The sequence below is a fragment of the Terrapene carolina genome, unplaced genomic scaffold (genome assembly GCF_002925995.2).
Source record: "Terrapene carolina triunguis isolate 2854851 unplaced genomic scaffold, T_m_triunguis-2.0 Scaffold951, whole genome shotgun sequence".
Classification (NCBI taxonomy): Eukaryota; Metazoa; Chordata; order Testudines; family Emydidae; genus Terrapene; species Terrapene triunguis.
In genome coordinates this window covers 273,714-289,983 of record NW_020665302.1, presented here as the reverse complement: position 1 = coordinate 289,983, position 16,270 = coordinate 273,714, and the positions used below count along the sequence as shown (strand labels likewise).

Below are 16,270 nucleotides of genomic sequence, written 5' to 3'. Positions count from 1 at the left end.
ACCATTTTGTTTTGTCATTTTTTGTTCTGAGCTCGAGAAAAGGAAGGAATTAGAAAGTGCCGTATCAGATGTGATTATACATCAAATTCTTAGGGTTTCAGCTGAATTCAGGCCAATTCCAGAAGAAAGCACAGAAATTGCATCCAAACAGTCCATAAAGTGGACGATTATTGTCATGATTTGAATTATTCACTGGGCACCATCTGTGTGCTCAGCACTATTCAGAATATGCCAGAAAATCCAGTCCCTGAGTCAATGTGTATACAATGTGGAGCCCTGGATAAGGGCTCAGATACTTAAGTATGAAGTGTATAGTTATTGAGCACATGTTAATATCTATGAATGGAGGTGCTGATAGCAATAGAAGTTTTACCTGATTAAGGACTGGAAGATTTGACCCTCCAACTTTCTTTCAAGAGGAAGAGCTTCCCAGAGCACCTGTGCCTGTCTGTTTTCCTTTCCTGCCTGCAGTGGCCCTGATACACCTCAGAAAACTCAATTTTTTTCTTAACTTTAAAATGTGAAATGTTCTTGCTGTTTGGTTTTAAATATTCTCCTGTGAGAACTGCAACTCAATCACTGTAGTGTTGTGTTCTTCTGGAAAGTAACTAGTCTTTAAACAGAAGTGAAAGCAGTTTTGCCAACTCTCATGAGTTTGTCATGAGTCTCATGATAATTATTGTTTTCCTTAAAGCCCCAGCTCCTGGAATCATGTGACATGTGATGATTTAAGAGTAGGTTAGATAAATGTCTATCAGGGATGGTCTAGACAGTATTTGGTCCTGCCATGCGGGCAGGGGACTGGACTCGATGACCTCTCGAGGTCCCTTCCAGTCCTAGAATCTATGAATCTATGAATTTCAGCCTTCATTCTTAAAGGAAAATGAAGTTTCTAGCCCTTGTGGCTGTGGAGAAAGCTTCAAAGTGTAACACCACCCCCCCGCCCCGCACCCAAAAGGCTCAAAAAGCAGAAGGCCAATAAAAAGAACACCAAATCTATTATTTTTACATAATCTCATGATTTTAAGCCAATCTCCTGATTTTGGTGACCCTGACTCATGATTTTTGAACATTTGGGGTTGGCAATACTGTGAAAGTGATTTGTGTCAGTTTCACTCCTGTTTAAAACCAGTTTCTAGTCTATTATTTGTAGTATGATAATACCCCTAGAGCCCCAGGCAGGTGCCGTATAAAATCAGGGGCCTTGCCCTGGTAGGAAGTTTCCAAAAGTTAAATGATCTATTTCAAGCTTGTTGAACTGCAAAAAGTAAGTAGCCTAAATGACAGAACGTAATCTAGATTTTTCTACAACTGTTTCAAATGTTGTATTCAAGAGTAAGCATCTACATTGCAATTTTAAACCTAACCAGTGTCCCTGAAATGACTTGCCACAAGCTGTCAGTACGTGTTAGTATTAGAGCTCATAGACTCATAGACTGTAAGGTCAGAAGGGACCATTATGGTCATCTAGTCTGACCTCCCGCATGATGCAGGCCACAAAAGCTGACCCACCCACTTTCCCTTAACTCAGCTGTTGAAGTCTCCAGATCGTGATTTAAAGACTTCAAGTCGCAGAGAATCCTCCAGCTTGCGACCCCTGCCCCATGCTGCAGAGGAAGGCGAAAAACCTCCAGGGCCTCTGCCAATCTACCCAGGAGGAAAATTCCTTCCCGAGCTGAATGGGTCGAATATTTATTTAATGTTCTTTCTTTATATAGGAATTGGATACAGGGCTCCTGTCAGCTCATTGCTAAGTTATTATCTGCAAACAATTCGAGTTTTCAGGTGCCTAAGTAGCCCCTGGAATCATGGTTAAAATGGCCCCCACCCCCAAATCTGACATGGGGCCCTTGTTGCTTAGCCCATGCATGGTGCACGTGGGCCTGAACTACTCAGCTTAGGCCAGCAAGTTGCGAACTAGGAAGTTTCCCACCAGAGCCGGCTCTGGCTTTTTTGCCGCCCTAGGCAAAAAAGCCACCGCCCCCCCCATTGCGGCAGGGGAGGGCACCGAGCCCGGCCACGGGCCCGCAATCCCCGACTGGCCGGAGCGCCGGGGGGAGGGCGGCAAGCCCGCCGTGGCTCCGCTCTCCCCGACCGGCCGAAGCGCAGGGAGCAGGGCTGAGAGCCCGGCGGCCAGAGCGCCGGGGGGAGGGCGGCGAGCCCGCCGCGCCTCTCCGCAATCCCCAACATGCCAGAGCGCCGGGGGGAGGGCGGCGAGCCCGCCGCGGCTCTCCGCTCTCCCCGACCGGCCAGAGCGCCGGGGGGGGGGAGGGCAGCGAGCCCGGCCAGGGCCCCGCTATCCCCGACCGGCTGGAGCGCCGGGGGGAGGGCGGCGAGCCCAGTCGCGGCCCCGCTCTCGGGCCGGAGCGCGCCGCCCCCCTCCAGGCGCTGCCCCAAGCACATGCTTGGTGGGCTGGTGCCTGGAGCCGGCCCTGTTTCCCACCGCACTTGGATGCCTGAGCACATTGCTGTGGGTGTCCCCCCTCCCCCATCCCTGCTGCAGGGGGCCAGGCCAAGGCCTCATACAGCAGTTACAGTCCACACAGCAGCCCTTAAAACAGCTGCATGAAAGTTCATTTCGTCAGGTGGAGCGAGGAGCTGGAGGAGCTCACACCTCACCATCCACCCAGCACAGCACCAGCAATCCCGGCTCCCCATTAATCACCCCATTGTCCCCCATCCAGCTGCTGAGCTGTCCAAGGGCGAGCGCTGGCAGCATTCAGCATTTGAGACTATAGGAACTGGAACCACTCCCTTTAAAACCACTCAACCATTACTTGTGTCCCTCCAAAAGAATATTGGCAGGCGGTTCCGCAGGAAGAGAGGAAGCTAAGGGCTGGTGCTGTCACTGGGGTGGGACAAGGCGGAGAGGGAGGGAACTATGTGGTTCTGTCTGGCTACCACTGACACTGCCAGGCCGGTGGCTGCTCGGAACCAGATCTCACCAACACAGCAGCCGGAGCTGCTCCCCACCAGGCAAGTCAATTTCATAAACCCGCTAACACGGAACTAACCCCTTTTTTGGTTCAACTGAAGGTTGAGGGGCAATGGCAGCAACGGGATTTTTTTCCCCCACCCACATGAAACAAAACATTTTAAAAATGGTTTAATAAAATAAGGAAACATTTTGACTAAAATTCTCGTGTTTGGTTTGGTTGAAAAGGCTGCAACACTTTGTAATATTTTGTAAAAAAAAAAAAAGTTTTGTTGAAAACATTTTGCCCCAACATGGGCATAAAACCAACTGGCCAAACAGTCACAACTCAGGAACATGTCTGGGGGGCTACGGAGCCCTGTTTGCAGACAAGTCAGCAGCAAAACCTCCCCCATCACACACTTGCAGAGGACTGTGGGCCTAGGAGCCTGTAGGGATTCTCTCCACACAAAACCCTCGGGCACCCGACCTGAGCTCCTTTGGGTGGTACAGCACTCAGCTGTGGAGGCTTTAGGGTAGGGGGGTGGGCAGAATATATCTCCCCCCACGCTCTGTTCCCATCTCTGTCCAACCTCAGCGTCCCCCCTGCTTTGCCCCGCATCAGCACCATAAGCCAGCTCTGGGGTTCATGTTTAAATAACGAGGACCACACTTATGTCTTTGGCCACGCTCAGGTCATCCCCATTCCCAGCTGCTCCGGAGCCTGCGTCATGTGCTCAGTCCCTGAGAAGTTGGGGCACAGGTGCCCAGAACAATGAGTCCTTTTTTGCACTGGTACAATCAAGAACAGTGGAACCCCTGGCGCCAGGAGAGGCAAGATGGTAGTGGGAGGGTCCCCTCGGCACACAGAGCCCATTTCAGGAGGTGATGGGTAACCAGTTCCCAACCCGCCCCCACTCTACTCACAGAGCAGAGGGAGCGCTCCCTGGAGGTGGCTGGCAGCATGTCTCACATGAGGCTGCATCTGGTTGTGTGCAGCGCCCCCTGGAGGCGCATACTGGAGTGGTGGTGTTTGTAGCCCCGGGCCAGCGCACTGCTCAGCAGCTCCTTGAAGAGCAGGACAATGTGCCAGTTGTACTTGGCAGAGCACTCCATGTAGCCGCACTTCCAGCTCTTCTTCACCAGCACCGAGAGTGTCCGACGCGGCGTGAAGCGCTGCTTCTGCTGGTCCCGCTTGTTCCCCACCACGATGATGGGGGCCTCATTGGTGCCACCTGTCCTGCAGGAGAAAGGACACGTAGATTAGGGAGTGCTGCATGGGGCACGAGCAGTCTGAGAGAAGCCTCATGGGGAGTGGGACTGACGGCCCCAAGCAAAAGCTGTGACCAGTCCTGGAGAGGGGGAGGAGAGGACTTCTAGTAGCCAGGTGTCCTCCCACTCCCAGCCCCAGCTGGCCTCAGCACTAGCTGTGATGTCTTTACACAACCGCCCTCATCTGACTCTAGCTTGTCCAAACAGAGCCACCTCCCCTCCTGGAGCCAGAGTTTCTCTCCTCTTCCCTCCAGCCAGGATGGTGAACTAGGAGTATATACATCCCTCTTAAGTTGCGGGACGCACCTGTGATCCCCCAGCGCCCAAAGTGAACTTCTGGGTCTCGTCCCATGGCCAGCCTGACCAAGGAGATGGATCTGCCCTGGAGCCTGATGCAGACCTATTTGGCCATGTCTGCCAGCTGCAGAGATCTGAATTTAGGGCAGAGGTGGCCTAGGCTGGTGGCTGGTCACTCCAGGAAGAGGATCTCCAGTGCTTATTTTGTGCCAGGGCTTCCCAGCACTTCTAAGCTTAGCAGTTCGTAGCCACGGCACCGTGGGCTCCCGGCCAGCAACCGCCGCTCTCCAACCGCCCAGCTCTGAAGGCAGCACCACCGCCAGCAGCAGAGCCAGGAGCACCTGGGCAGCGGCAAGCAAGCGCCTTGAGGAACATCTCCTGGCAGCCAGGCTCCGCAGGCAGGGGCCGGCTCCAGGGGGCATTGCTGGCCAGTGCCAGGCTCCTTTGGGAGCGCATTGGGGCGAGCTCAGAGCTGTGCTGCCACCCCGCCTGGGCAGCGCCCAGCTGTGCAGAGGCAGCTGGCTTGGGGAGCAGGCACAAGCACCAGCTTCCTCTGGGCTCTGGGGGGTGCTCAATCCCCTGCTCCGCCTCTGGCCCTGCCCTTCCCGAAGCTCCCACCCCCACCCTGCCTCTTCCCACCCCTGCTCTGCCCCTTCCCGCCCACAGTGCCACCCACTCCCCCAGGTGCGCCCCGTCCCTGCTCCTCCAGCAGCCACAAAACAGCTGACCATGGCAGGCGTGGGGTGGGGTGGGGGTAGCTGCCTGCCGGTGGGGGAGTCGGCACCGATAGGAGCAGGGCAGGGAGGGCAGCCAGGCAGGCAGCCAGTGCCCCAGCTCCCATGGTGCAGAGAACCAGGGGCCAGAGCAGCTCCCACCAGCTTCCCCCTGGTTTCTGGCAGGAGGCGACAGTTTGAAGCAGAGGGGAGGCTTGCGGGGGGTATGCAGAGTCACATGCCTCCCCCGATTGCTTGGTCGCATGGTGTGGCTCAGACCCGTCCCTGCGGGGCAGCTAAGCCAGCGAGCTGCACAGGCAGGGAGGGGCGGAGGCAAGAGGAAGCTGCAGGGAGGGGCCGCTGCTTTCCGGGAGGGAGGGGCTGCCCGTGGGAAGCGTGACCCCAGCAGTTCTGGGGTTGTGCCCCCCCAGTCACTAGGCACAGGTCATCTCTGGTTTGAAACCTCTGTGCTAAATGGAAGGCAGAAATCTGGGGGGGACACGTGACCCTGTAGTGCAAATATGCTTGCTTGCCCCGGGCGCTAAAATGAGCCCCCGGCATGTTTTTCATTTCAAATTAAGCACTGAGGAACTCCCAGGATCTGTGGCCCTTCCCTTTCCCCCACTCCCTCTGGGAGCTCAAATGGAGCCGTGGGGGGCTCCCAGCTTCCCCAGCCCCTGGCTGGCAGCTGCCTCCCCCCCTGCCCTCCCCACACTCACCTGTTCTCCAGGATCTGCTGCTGGATCATCTTCACGTACTCAAAGCTCTCGGGGTTGCAGATGTCATACACCAGCACAATGGCGTTAGTGTTCCTCAGCCCACGGCACTTCAGGTCCGACCACTCCTGGGGGAGAGAGTGCAGGCTGCTCGGGGAGGGGGCAGAGCCGTCCCATCAGGCTCCACCCCACCACCGGAGGTCCTGCCTGCAAGGCAGGTGTGGGGCAGGGAGGCTTCAACAAGCAGAGGGGAGAAGACCGAGTTCTCCTCTCAGAGAGGACGGCTGAGGGTGGCGGGCAGCATGGGAGCCCAGGATTGCTTAGTCCCTGTCTGGGGCCATTGGGAAGGGGGTGGGTGTTGCTTGGAGACTGAATTGCCCAGGGCAGGGGGATGGTCCCAGGCTGCGCTTTGGGAGGGGCGGGGGGGACAGATAACTGCATCAGGCAGAGGGAACCATCGGCCACTCCCTTATTGACTCATGAGAGTGCCCCAGCCCCTGCCCTGGGCTCCCCTCCCTACTCTGTCACAGCAGCACCTGCATGCAAACCCCACACCTACCTGTGTGTTTGGGACACCTGCCCAGCCGCTGAGCTGCTCTCAGGAGTTGCTATCAGAGCTGGCTGGAAAGGGGAAGTCCCGTTTCCTGGAAAATTCTGGGGTGTCGATGTTTCATTTCCTATTGGAACAGCATGTCAACATCCCGGAAATTCCATTGGCCACAATGCCCGGGAGCTGGACAGCAGGGCTGGCGCCCAGGCCATCCATGGCGCTGGACAGCCTGCCCACCCATCAGCCAGCCAGCCAGGACACCTGACCAACCGACCTGCCTGCCTGGCTTCCCAAAGTTTCGATGGAGTCAACACATTCCCATGGAACGTTCGTCACGTCAGCCGTTTCCAACAAACACTGTTAGGTCTGAAAAACGTCACCCTGCTTCATTGTTAGATAAGAGTTTTCTGCCCTCAGGGATGTGTTCAGCCAATGAAAGTTTGTTCTGATGATGTAATGATTTTTGCTCAAGTCCTCAACTGGTGTAAATCAGCATTGAATCACACCAGTTGGGGACCTGTCCCCACTGCAGCATTGATTTACACCAGCTGGGTTTGCCAGAGGAGTTATGACATTCCTTTTCAGGTTGCTCATGTTGTTGGCTTTAGCTGTTAATAAAAAACCTCACTTAGTGACTCTAACTCTGCACCCTTGAACAGGGCTGCTCCAAATGCAACCCTGGCCTACATGACACAGCAGCGGAGTTTAATTTGTTTTTTTCTTGCCCAGAAACACGCCCATGCACTTAGACGTGGCCATTTGCAGCCACACAAACCCCAACCCCAGGAGCAGCAGATGGTCTAGGCTGCTCCAGTAACCGGCACTACCAGCTGTGACGTATCAGGTTCTTCAGAGATAATGTTCTCCCTGATGGTGGCTTAGAAGGTAGGAAATCAACTCAAACTCAGTTAGAGGCTCCTTGAAGATCAGGGGAAGAGATGAGAAATGCACATCTATTTTCAAACCAGTGCTTTTAATCAGAAATTGCATTGGATGGATGAAGACTCAGCATGATGTTGCCTTTAATTCTTTCAACGACCATGACTAGGGCTGTCCATGCTGCCCAGGAAAGTGTGTTACGGGGCACTGACTGCTTGGGACTCACTTGGCCTAGCTTGTCTGTCCTTCTTGACTTTGGGAGACAACTCAAAGGGCATTGCAACCATAGAAATGGATTCAGCTGAGCCCCGGAGAACATCTCCCTAAGCATGGAACAGTCTATCACCACGGAGAAAGGATGGGAAGCCAGAATGCAGAACAAAACTCAGCTTCCCAAGAGAGCAGTGGGATAAGCCATGGAAAGCAGAAGCTGGGAAGTGCCATATGGGTTATCAAGTCTAACCTTCCGCAATCAGTGATGCTTCTCCTCTCTGCAGGCATTCTCAGCCTGAGGGGCATGACCCACAGATGGTTGCAAACAGGGTCAGGGGGCCACAACCCTGAATTGGGGAGATGGAAAAGGTTGAGAGCCATTGCCCAGAAGGCATTATCCTGTCTCTTCAGGAGCATTTCCAATGATGGGGTAAGGAGGAGGCTACTAAATGGGTGACCTGATGAGGAAGGGATCAACCCTTTATATAAACCTAGAGGGAGGAAGGGAGCAAAGGACCAGCATCGAGCCAGGCAGGGTCTAGTCACTGACTGGGAAGCTGTATGCCCTGGCTCTCCAGCCCCGACAGGCCCACGTGCTGTGCTCTGCTGCCAAACAAGCCACTGAGGCCTGGAGCCTGTCCCCTCGTGGTGGGAGCCCTTTCCACTCACCTCCAAGACGAAGGGCCCCTGGGACCAGCAGAGTGCAGAAGACCCAAGTGGGGATCTCAGGCATCACCCCTATGTAAAGGGCCTTTCACCTCTGGGGCGGTATGGTGAGCACAAACCCTTCTCCCCAGCAGAGGGGGTTTGGAGGCAGCAGAATCGGGGGGCGGGGGGGGGCTCCCACCCCTCTCCAAGTTCCCTTCATCACAAGGGGCAGCTGGACACAGTTTATCAACATTGTTGCCCCCGTGACCCCTTGCCAAGCCAAGTTGAGCTCAGATGCCTGGACACCTGGTTGGTCAGGCCAGTCTCTGCCTTCTAAGGCTATGTCTACACTACAGAATTAGGTCGGATTTATAGAAGCCGGTTTTATAGAAACCGGTTGTATGCAGCCGATTGTGTGTGTCCCCACCTAAAATGCTCTAAGTGCATGAAGTCGGCGGACCGCGTCCACAGTACCGAGGCTAGCGTCGACTTCCGGCGCATTGCACTATGGTACCTATCCCACAGTTCCCGGAGCCTCCGGCGCCCATTGGAATTATGGGTTGAGATCGCAATGCCCGGATGATGCAAAGCAGTGCCGCGAGGGGTTCTGGGTACATTGCGTCAGGCCCCTCCCCCGCCGTCACAGCAACGGCAGACAATAGATTCGCGCCTTTTTACCTGGGTTACCTGTGCAGACAACATACCACGCCAAGCATTGAGCCCGCTCAGCTCAGCTCACCGTCACCATATCTCTTCCGGGTGCCGGCAAACGTGGGACTGCATTGCTAAACAGCAGCAGCAGCTTACTGCCTTTTGGCGGTAGACGGTGCAGCATGACTGGTAGCCTTCATTGGCGATCTGGGTGCTGGCAGCTGTGGGGCTGGCAGCCGTAGGGCTGCATTGCACCAGCCCCTTGCCTTTTGGTAGAAGATGGTATATTACGACTGGTAACCGTCGTCATCGTACTGCAGTGGCTGTCGATCATGGGCACCCGGGCAGACAATGATGGTTATCAGTCGTAGTATGCTATTTTCTGCCAAGTGCCCAATATTGTCTGCTAAGCACCCAGAAGAGGCCGAGGGCTATCTGGGTGCTGGCAGACATGGGGCTGGCAGCCGTGGGGCTGCATTGCACCAGCCCCCTTGCCTTGATGATGATGGTTATCAGATGTATTATTCGCAGGATGGGGCAACATTGCTACACAGCAGCAACCCCTTGCCTTTTGGGCAGAAGATAGTATATTACGACTGGTATCCATCGTTGTCATACTGCAGTGGGCATCAGATCGTGCAATAGACCTGAAGGCTTACTGCCAAGCGCCCAGTATTTGCTGCCAAGCACCCAGAAAATGCCAAGGGCTATCAGTCATGCTGCACCGTCGTCTTAAGATGTAAAAAATAGATTTATTCTCCATTCATTTGCTTCCCCCCTCCCTCCTGCTAAACCCAGGCTTTTGAGTTCAATCTTGGGGGGGGGGGAGGGCATTCTGTGTGACAGTTGTTTGTGTTTCTCCCTGATGCAAACCCACCTTTCTTGATTTTAATTCCCTGTACCTGTACGCGGTGTCACTCGCCCCTCCCTCCCTCTCTCCCTCCCTCCCTTCTTCCCCTGGTCCGTCAGATACTACTTTCGCGCTTTTTTTCAGACCAGACGCCATAGCCAGCACTGGGATCATGGAGCCCGCTCAGATCACCGCGGCAATTCTGAGCACTATGAACACCACGCGCATTGTCCTGGAAAACATGCAGAGCCTCCTGGACATGCCAAAGCCAAACCAGGACCAGCTGAGGAGGAGGCGATTGCAGCGCGGCAACGATAGTGATGAGGAAATTGACATGGACCTCTCACAAGGCACAGGCCCCAGCAATGTGGAAATCTTGGTGTTACTGGGGCAGGTTCATGCCGTGGACCGCCGATTCTGGGCCCGGGAAACAAGCACAGAGTGGTGGGACCGCATCGTGTTGCAGGTCTGGGACGATGCCCAGTGGCTGCGAAACTTTCGCATGCGTAAGGGCACTTTCATGGAACTTTGTGACTTGCTTTCCCCTGCCCTGAAGCGCCAGAATACCAGGATGAGAGCAGCCCTCACAGTGGAGAAGCGAGTGGCGATAGCCCTGTGGAAGCTTGCAACGCCAGACAGCTACCGGTCAGTCGGGAATCAATTTGGAGTGGGCAAATCTACTGTGGGGGCTGCTGTGATCCAAGTTGCCAGGGCAATGAGAGACCTGGTGATATCAAGGGTAGTGACTCTGGGAAACGTGCAGACCATAGTGGATGGCTTTGCTGCAATGGGATTCCCAAACTGTGGTGGGGCGATAGACGGAACCCATATCCCTATCTTGGCACCGGCGCACCAAGCCACCGACTACATAAACCGCAAGGGGTACTTTTCAATGCTGCTGCAAGCCCTGGTGGATCACAAGGGACGTTTCACCGACATCAACGTGGGCTGGCCGGGAAGAGTACATGATGCTCGCGTCTTCAGGCAGTCTCTTCTGTTTCGAAAGCTGGAGGAAGGGACTTTCTTCCCAGACCAGAAAATAACAGTTGGGGATGTTGAAATGCCTATCGTGATCCTTGGGGACCCAGCCTACCCCTTAATGCCATGGCTCATGAAGCCATACACAGGCAGCCTGGACAGCAGTCAGGACCTGTTCAACTACAGGCTGAGCAAGTGCCGAATGGTGGTGGAATGTGCATTTGGCCGTTTAAAAGCGCGCTGGCGCAGCTTACTGACTCGCTCAGACCTTAACGAAAAGAATCTCCCCATTGTTATTGCTACTTGCTGTGCGCTCCACAATATATGTGAAAGTAAGGGGGAGACATTTATGGCGGGGTGGGAGGTTGAGGCAAATCGCCTGGCCGCTGATTACGCGCAGCCAGACACCAGGGCGGTTAGAGGAGCACAGCAGGGCGCGGTGCGCATCAGAGAAGCGTTGAAAACCAGTTTTGTGACTGGCCAGGCTACGGAGTGAAACTTCTGTTTGTTGCTCCTTGATGAACCCTCTGCCCCTCCCCCACCACCCTGTTAACTCTACTTCCCTGCAAACCAACCACCCCACCCTCCCCTACTACCCTCCCCCCTTCGAGCACCACTTGCAGAGGCAATAAAGTCATTGTTGCTTCACATTCATGCATTCTTTATTAATTCAGCACACAACTAGGGGGATAATTGGAAAGGTAGCCCGGGATGGGTGGGGGAGGAGGGAAGGAAAAGGACACACTCCAATTTAAAACTTTAAAACTTATTGCTATGGAAATCATCTAGGGTGGAGTGAGTGGGTGGCCGAAGGCCCCCCCACCGTGTTCTTGGGCGTCTGGGTGAGGAGGCAATGGGACTTGGGGAGGATGGCTGCTGGTTACAGAGGGGCTGTAGCGGCGGTCTCTGCTCCTGCTGCCTTTCCTGCAGCTCAACCATACGCAGGAGCATATCACTTTGATGCTCCAGCAGCCGGAGCATCGACTCTTGCTTTCTGATTACAAGTTGACGCCACCTCTCCTCTTCAGCCCGCGTTTCAGCACGCAACTTCTCCTCTTCAGCCCGCGATTCAGCACGCCACCTCTCCTCTCGCTCATATTGGGCTTTTTTAAAATCAGTCATTGACTGCCTCCACGCATTCAGCTGTGCTCTGTCAGCGTGGGAGGCAGTCTGAAGTTCAGTAAACATTTCGTCACGCGTCCTTCGCTTCCTTCTTCGAATATTCACTAGCCTCTGCGAAGGAGTAAGATTTGCAGCTGGTGGAGAAGGGAGAGGTTGTTAAAAAAGATACATTTTAGAGAACAATGGGTAGACTCTTTCACGTTAGATTTTGCTGTTCACAACATCACACAGCACATGTGCTTTCGTTACAAGGTCGCATTTTTCCTCTTATATTGAGAGTCTCCTGGTTTGGTGTGAGAGATCACTCACGCAGTGCCAGGACACAGATTTCAGCTTGCAGGCAGCCATGGTAAGACATATAGTCTTTGGGCTTTTTTAACCTTCTTAACATGTGGGGATGGTTTCAAACAGTTCTGCCCTCATTTCCCATACCAAGCACCCGTGCCATTTAAAATGGGTTTGCAAGGTAAAAGGAGGGGCTGCGATTTCAGGTTTAACATGCAGCACAAACCCAACTAACTCCCCTCCCCCACACACCCAATTCTCTGGGATGGTCACTTCAACCCTCCCCCCCACCGCGTGGTTAACAGCGGGGAATATTTCTGTTCAGCAGACCAGGAAGGGGCACCTCTGAATGTCCCCTTAATAAAATTGCCCCATTTTAACCAGGTGACCGTGAATGATATCACTCTCCTGAGGATAACAAAGAGTGATAAGGAATGGATGTTGTCTGCATGCCAGCAAACACCGGGACCATACGCTGCCATGCTTTGTTATGCAATGATTCCAGACTACGTGCTACTGGCCTGGCGTGGTAAAGTGTCCTACCATGGCGGACGGGATAAGGCAGCCCTCCCCAGAAACCTTTTGCAAAGGCTTTGGGATTACATGAAGGAGAGCTTTCTAGAGATGTCCCTGGAGGATTTCCGCTCCATCCCCATACACGTTAACAGACTTTTCCAGTAGCTGTACTGGCCGCGATTGCCAGGGCAAATTAATCATTAATCATTAAACACGCTTGTTTTTAAACCATGTGTAATTTTTGCAAAGGTACACTCACCAGAGGTCCCCTGTGTGCCCTCAGGGTCTTGGGTCAGTTCGGGGGTTACTGTTTCCAGGTCCAGGGTGACAAACATATCCTGGCTGTTGGGGTAACTGGTTTCTCCGCTTCCTTGCTGCTGTGAGCTATCTATGTTCTCTCCATCCTCATCTTCCTCGTCCGCCGAACCCGCTTCCCCGTTTGCAGAGAGGGACTCATAGAACACGCTTGGGCTAGTGGTGGCTGCACGCCCTAGAATGGCATGCAGCTCCGCGTAGTAGCGGCATGTTTGCGGCTCTGCCCCGGACCTTCCGTTTGCGTCTCTGACTTTGTGGTAGGCTTGCCTTAGCTCCTTAATTTTCACGCGGCACTGCCGCGCGTCCCTGTTATGGCCTCTGTCCTTCATGGCCTTGGAGATCTTTTCTAATGTTTTGCCGTTTCTTTTACTGTTTCGGAGTTCGGCGAGCACTGCTTCATCTCCCCAGATGGCGATCAGATCCTGTACCTCCCGTTCGGTCCAGGCTGGAGCTCTTCTGCGATCCTGGGACTGGGACTCCATCATGGTTACCTGTGCTGATGGGCTCTGCATGGTCACCTGTGCTCTCCACGCTGAGCAAACAGGAAATGAAATTCAAACGTTCGCGGGGCTTTTCCTGTCTACCTGGCCAGTGCATCTGAGATGAGAGTGCTGTCCAGAGCGGTCACAATGAAGCACTGTGGGATAGCTCCCGGAGGCCAGTAATGTCGAATTCCGTCCACACTAGCCCAATTCCGACCCCCTAAGGTCGATTTTATCGCTAATCCCCTTGTCGAGGTGGTGTTAGGAAACCGGTTTAAAGGGCCCTTTAAGTCGACAGAAAGGGCTTCGTAGTGTAAACGTGTCCAGGCTTAAGTCGATTTAACGCTGCTAAAGTCGACCTAAACTCGTAGTGTAGACCAGGCCTAAGGAAATGCATAATGGGGGATACAGGCCCTATTCTTCTAGCTGCCAAATGGCCCCCCAATGCCTGAAAACAGCGATGATGGTTTTCCCACAGGAAACGTGACTCCTCATTCGAGTTTGGCGTGTGCGACGGAGCCTGCAGGGAGAGGCCTGAGCCCCTTCCAAGTCTGACCCTCCTCTTCCAAGACAACTCCCCGCAGAAGGCACAGAGCAGACGGCTGATGCAGACAAATCTCTGGTTTGCAGCTAATCAGGCTCTTGCTTCCCACAGGTGCCTAATGCCAGAGTAACCATCTGTTCCCTGAATCCAGGTGTAGCTGGAGTGGTGAGGCTGCATCAAGAAGTGACTTGAAGTGAAGTGACCCGCCCCAGCCTCCCATTTCATCTGCCTGTGCTCTTCTTGCTGCCCCTGACAAGCAGCCCAACCCCGGTCCCTTCAGCACTCCCCGGCTTCAGTGGAACCACAATGCTGCCTGTTGCATTGTCTTAACCCAAGAGTCTCTGAATACTTTACAAACTAGGCTCAGGAATAGGGTGACCAGACATCCCGATTTTATCGGGACTGTCCCGATATTTACTTATTTGTCCCGCGTCCCGACCCATGTTCGGTCAGGATGCGAATTGTCCCGATATTTTGCACTCTGGCGCACAGGCGGAGGAGGCTCGTGCCCCTCCGCCCTCAACTCAGCCCCGGCCCTGCCCTGACTCCATCCCCTCCCTGCCCCATTGGATCCCTCCCCAAATCCCCGCCCTGGCCCCGCCTCTTACCCATTTCTCCTCCTCCCCCCTCCCTCCCAGGCTTGCGCGAATCAGCTGTATGGCAGCTCCAAGTGCTGGGAGGGAGGGGGGGAAGCAGGACGCGGCAGCACGCTCAGGGGAGGCGGAGGTGAGCTGGTGTTTAGCTGCCGGTGGGGGCTCAGCCCCCACCAATTTTTCCTATGCTCCGGTGGCTCTCGTTTTTTTTTTTTTTCTCCGCTGGTGACCCCCCCACCCATGTCCCAATATTTCATGTCTCTCATCTGGTCACCCTACTCAGGACTCACAACAGCCACTACCGAAATGCAGCTGCTTCTTGGGTGGATGATGACAGTTGGTTAATTGACACAGCAATATCACAATCAGTTTAGGACAGGAAGTGTAGAAGAATCCTGTATCCAGTGAAACTGCAGGTGGCTTTCAGAGAGGCAGAGTGTAAACAGCCCAAGACATAGAATCAGAGAATCTCAGGGTTGGAAGGGACCTCAGGAGGTCATCTAGTCCAACCCCCCTGCTCAAAGCAGGACCAACCCCAACTAAATCATCCCAGCCAGGGCTTTGTCAAGCCAGGCCTTAAAAACCTCTAAGGAAGGAGATTCCACCACCTCCCTAGGTAACGTATTCCAGTGCTTCACCACCCTCCTAGTGAAAACGTTTTTCCTAACATCAGGATTAACATGCCAGCTCCTACAAAAAGAACTAGGGGATCTGTAATGACCACAAGCAGCAGGGCCGGCTCCAGGTTTTTTGCCGCTCCAAGCAAAAAAAAAAAAAAAAAAAAAAGAAAGAAAAGGCCGAGGGCCCCCCCCGAAACGAAATGAAACAAAACAAAAAAAGGGCCGGAATGCAGCCCCTTGAAAAGTGCTGCCCCAAGCACATGCTTGGGACGCTGGTGCCTAGAGCCGGCCCTGACAAGCAGCTAGGGGCTCAGTTCTACATCTCATCCATATGGTGCTTCCACAGCAGCCTCTAGTGCCCAGTTGCTTCAAGACCAGCTGAGAGGTGAGAGCGCCATCTACTGAAGCAGGTGTTCCTGTGAGGTCTCCCATTCAAGTACTGAACAGACACAACTTGGCTTTGGAGTTCAGACAGGTATATGCTGGCCCTTGCACCCAGCTGTGCATAACCCACCCTGCGCCCTCAGAGGAAGCTATGCAAGGCAAACCCCAGCTTGCTTTTGTGCATTGACATTCACTGCAGCAAATACCTGGAGAAAACAAGTATGTATTTTAATAAACTTGCCGGTAAAGCAAATCCCTCTGCCATATGCCATGGCATTTCTATTTGTGGGGAAGCCTTTTTTGTGAAGGATCAGACAAGGACTCAAATTTTGCTGAAAGGAATTATAATAATAAAACAGCTCCTCTGGGAAATGGGGAAAGCCTCCCGTTAATTGGAGCTTTGAGGCAAATACATGAATAATTCCTGCCATGCAACATGATCCAGCCCAGGTGGGAGCAGGAAAATATCCTCCTATGCCCCAGAGACAAAGCAGAGAGTTATTTGCCCTGCATGTCCATAACAAAGCAATAATCCTGCTGACGGGGGCTAACAATGAGGATGGAGCTTGAATGGTTTGTTAAAGTCACAGGCACCTGGAAGACGGAATGATAGCCCCATGCGGACCATTTTACTGCATTGTTTTTTCCCACCAGGGCCCGGTAATAAGTAAGACCAGGGCCAGTGCAAGGAAGTTTTGCGCCCTAGGCGAAACTTCCACCTTGTGCCC

The 16,270-nt window shown here is 53.8% G+C and overlaps 1 protein-coding gene across 2 annotated transcripts in view; it reads right to left on the bottom strand.

Annotated features, from left to right (window-relative positions):
• Positions 1-3,883: 3,883 nt before the first annotated feature.
• The window catches only part of RASL10A (RAS like family 10 member A), a 24,883-nt gene continuing 12,496 nt past the window's right edge, over positions 3,884-16,270 (bottom strand). Inside the window, exons 3-5 of one of the 2 annotated variants that reach the window (XM_026661178.1) lie at positions 14,536-14,546; positions 5,916-6,062; positions 3,884-4,154 (exon numbers count right to left, since the gene is read on the bottom strand). In XM_026661178.1, the coding sequence (XP_026516963.1) occupies positions 3,884-4,154; positions 5,916-6,062; positions 14,536-14,546 (429 nt within the window). The remainder of the gene's footprint in view (positions 4,155-5,915; positions 6,063-14,535; positions 14,547-16,270) is intronic. The other variant, XM_026661179.1, reaches the window with a different exon arrangement.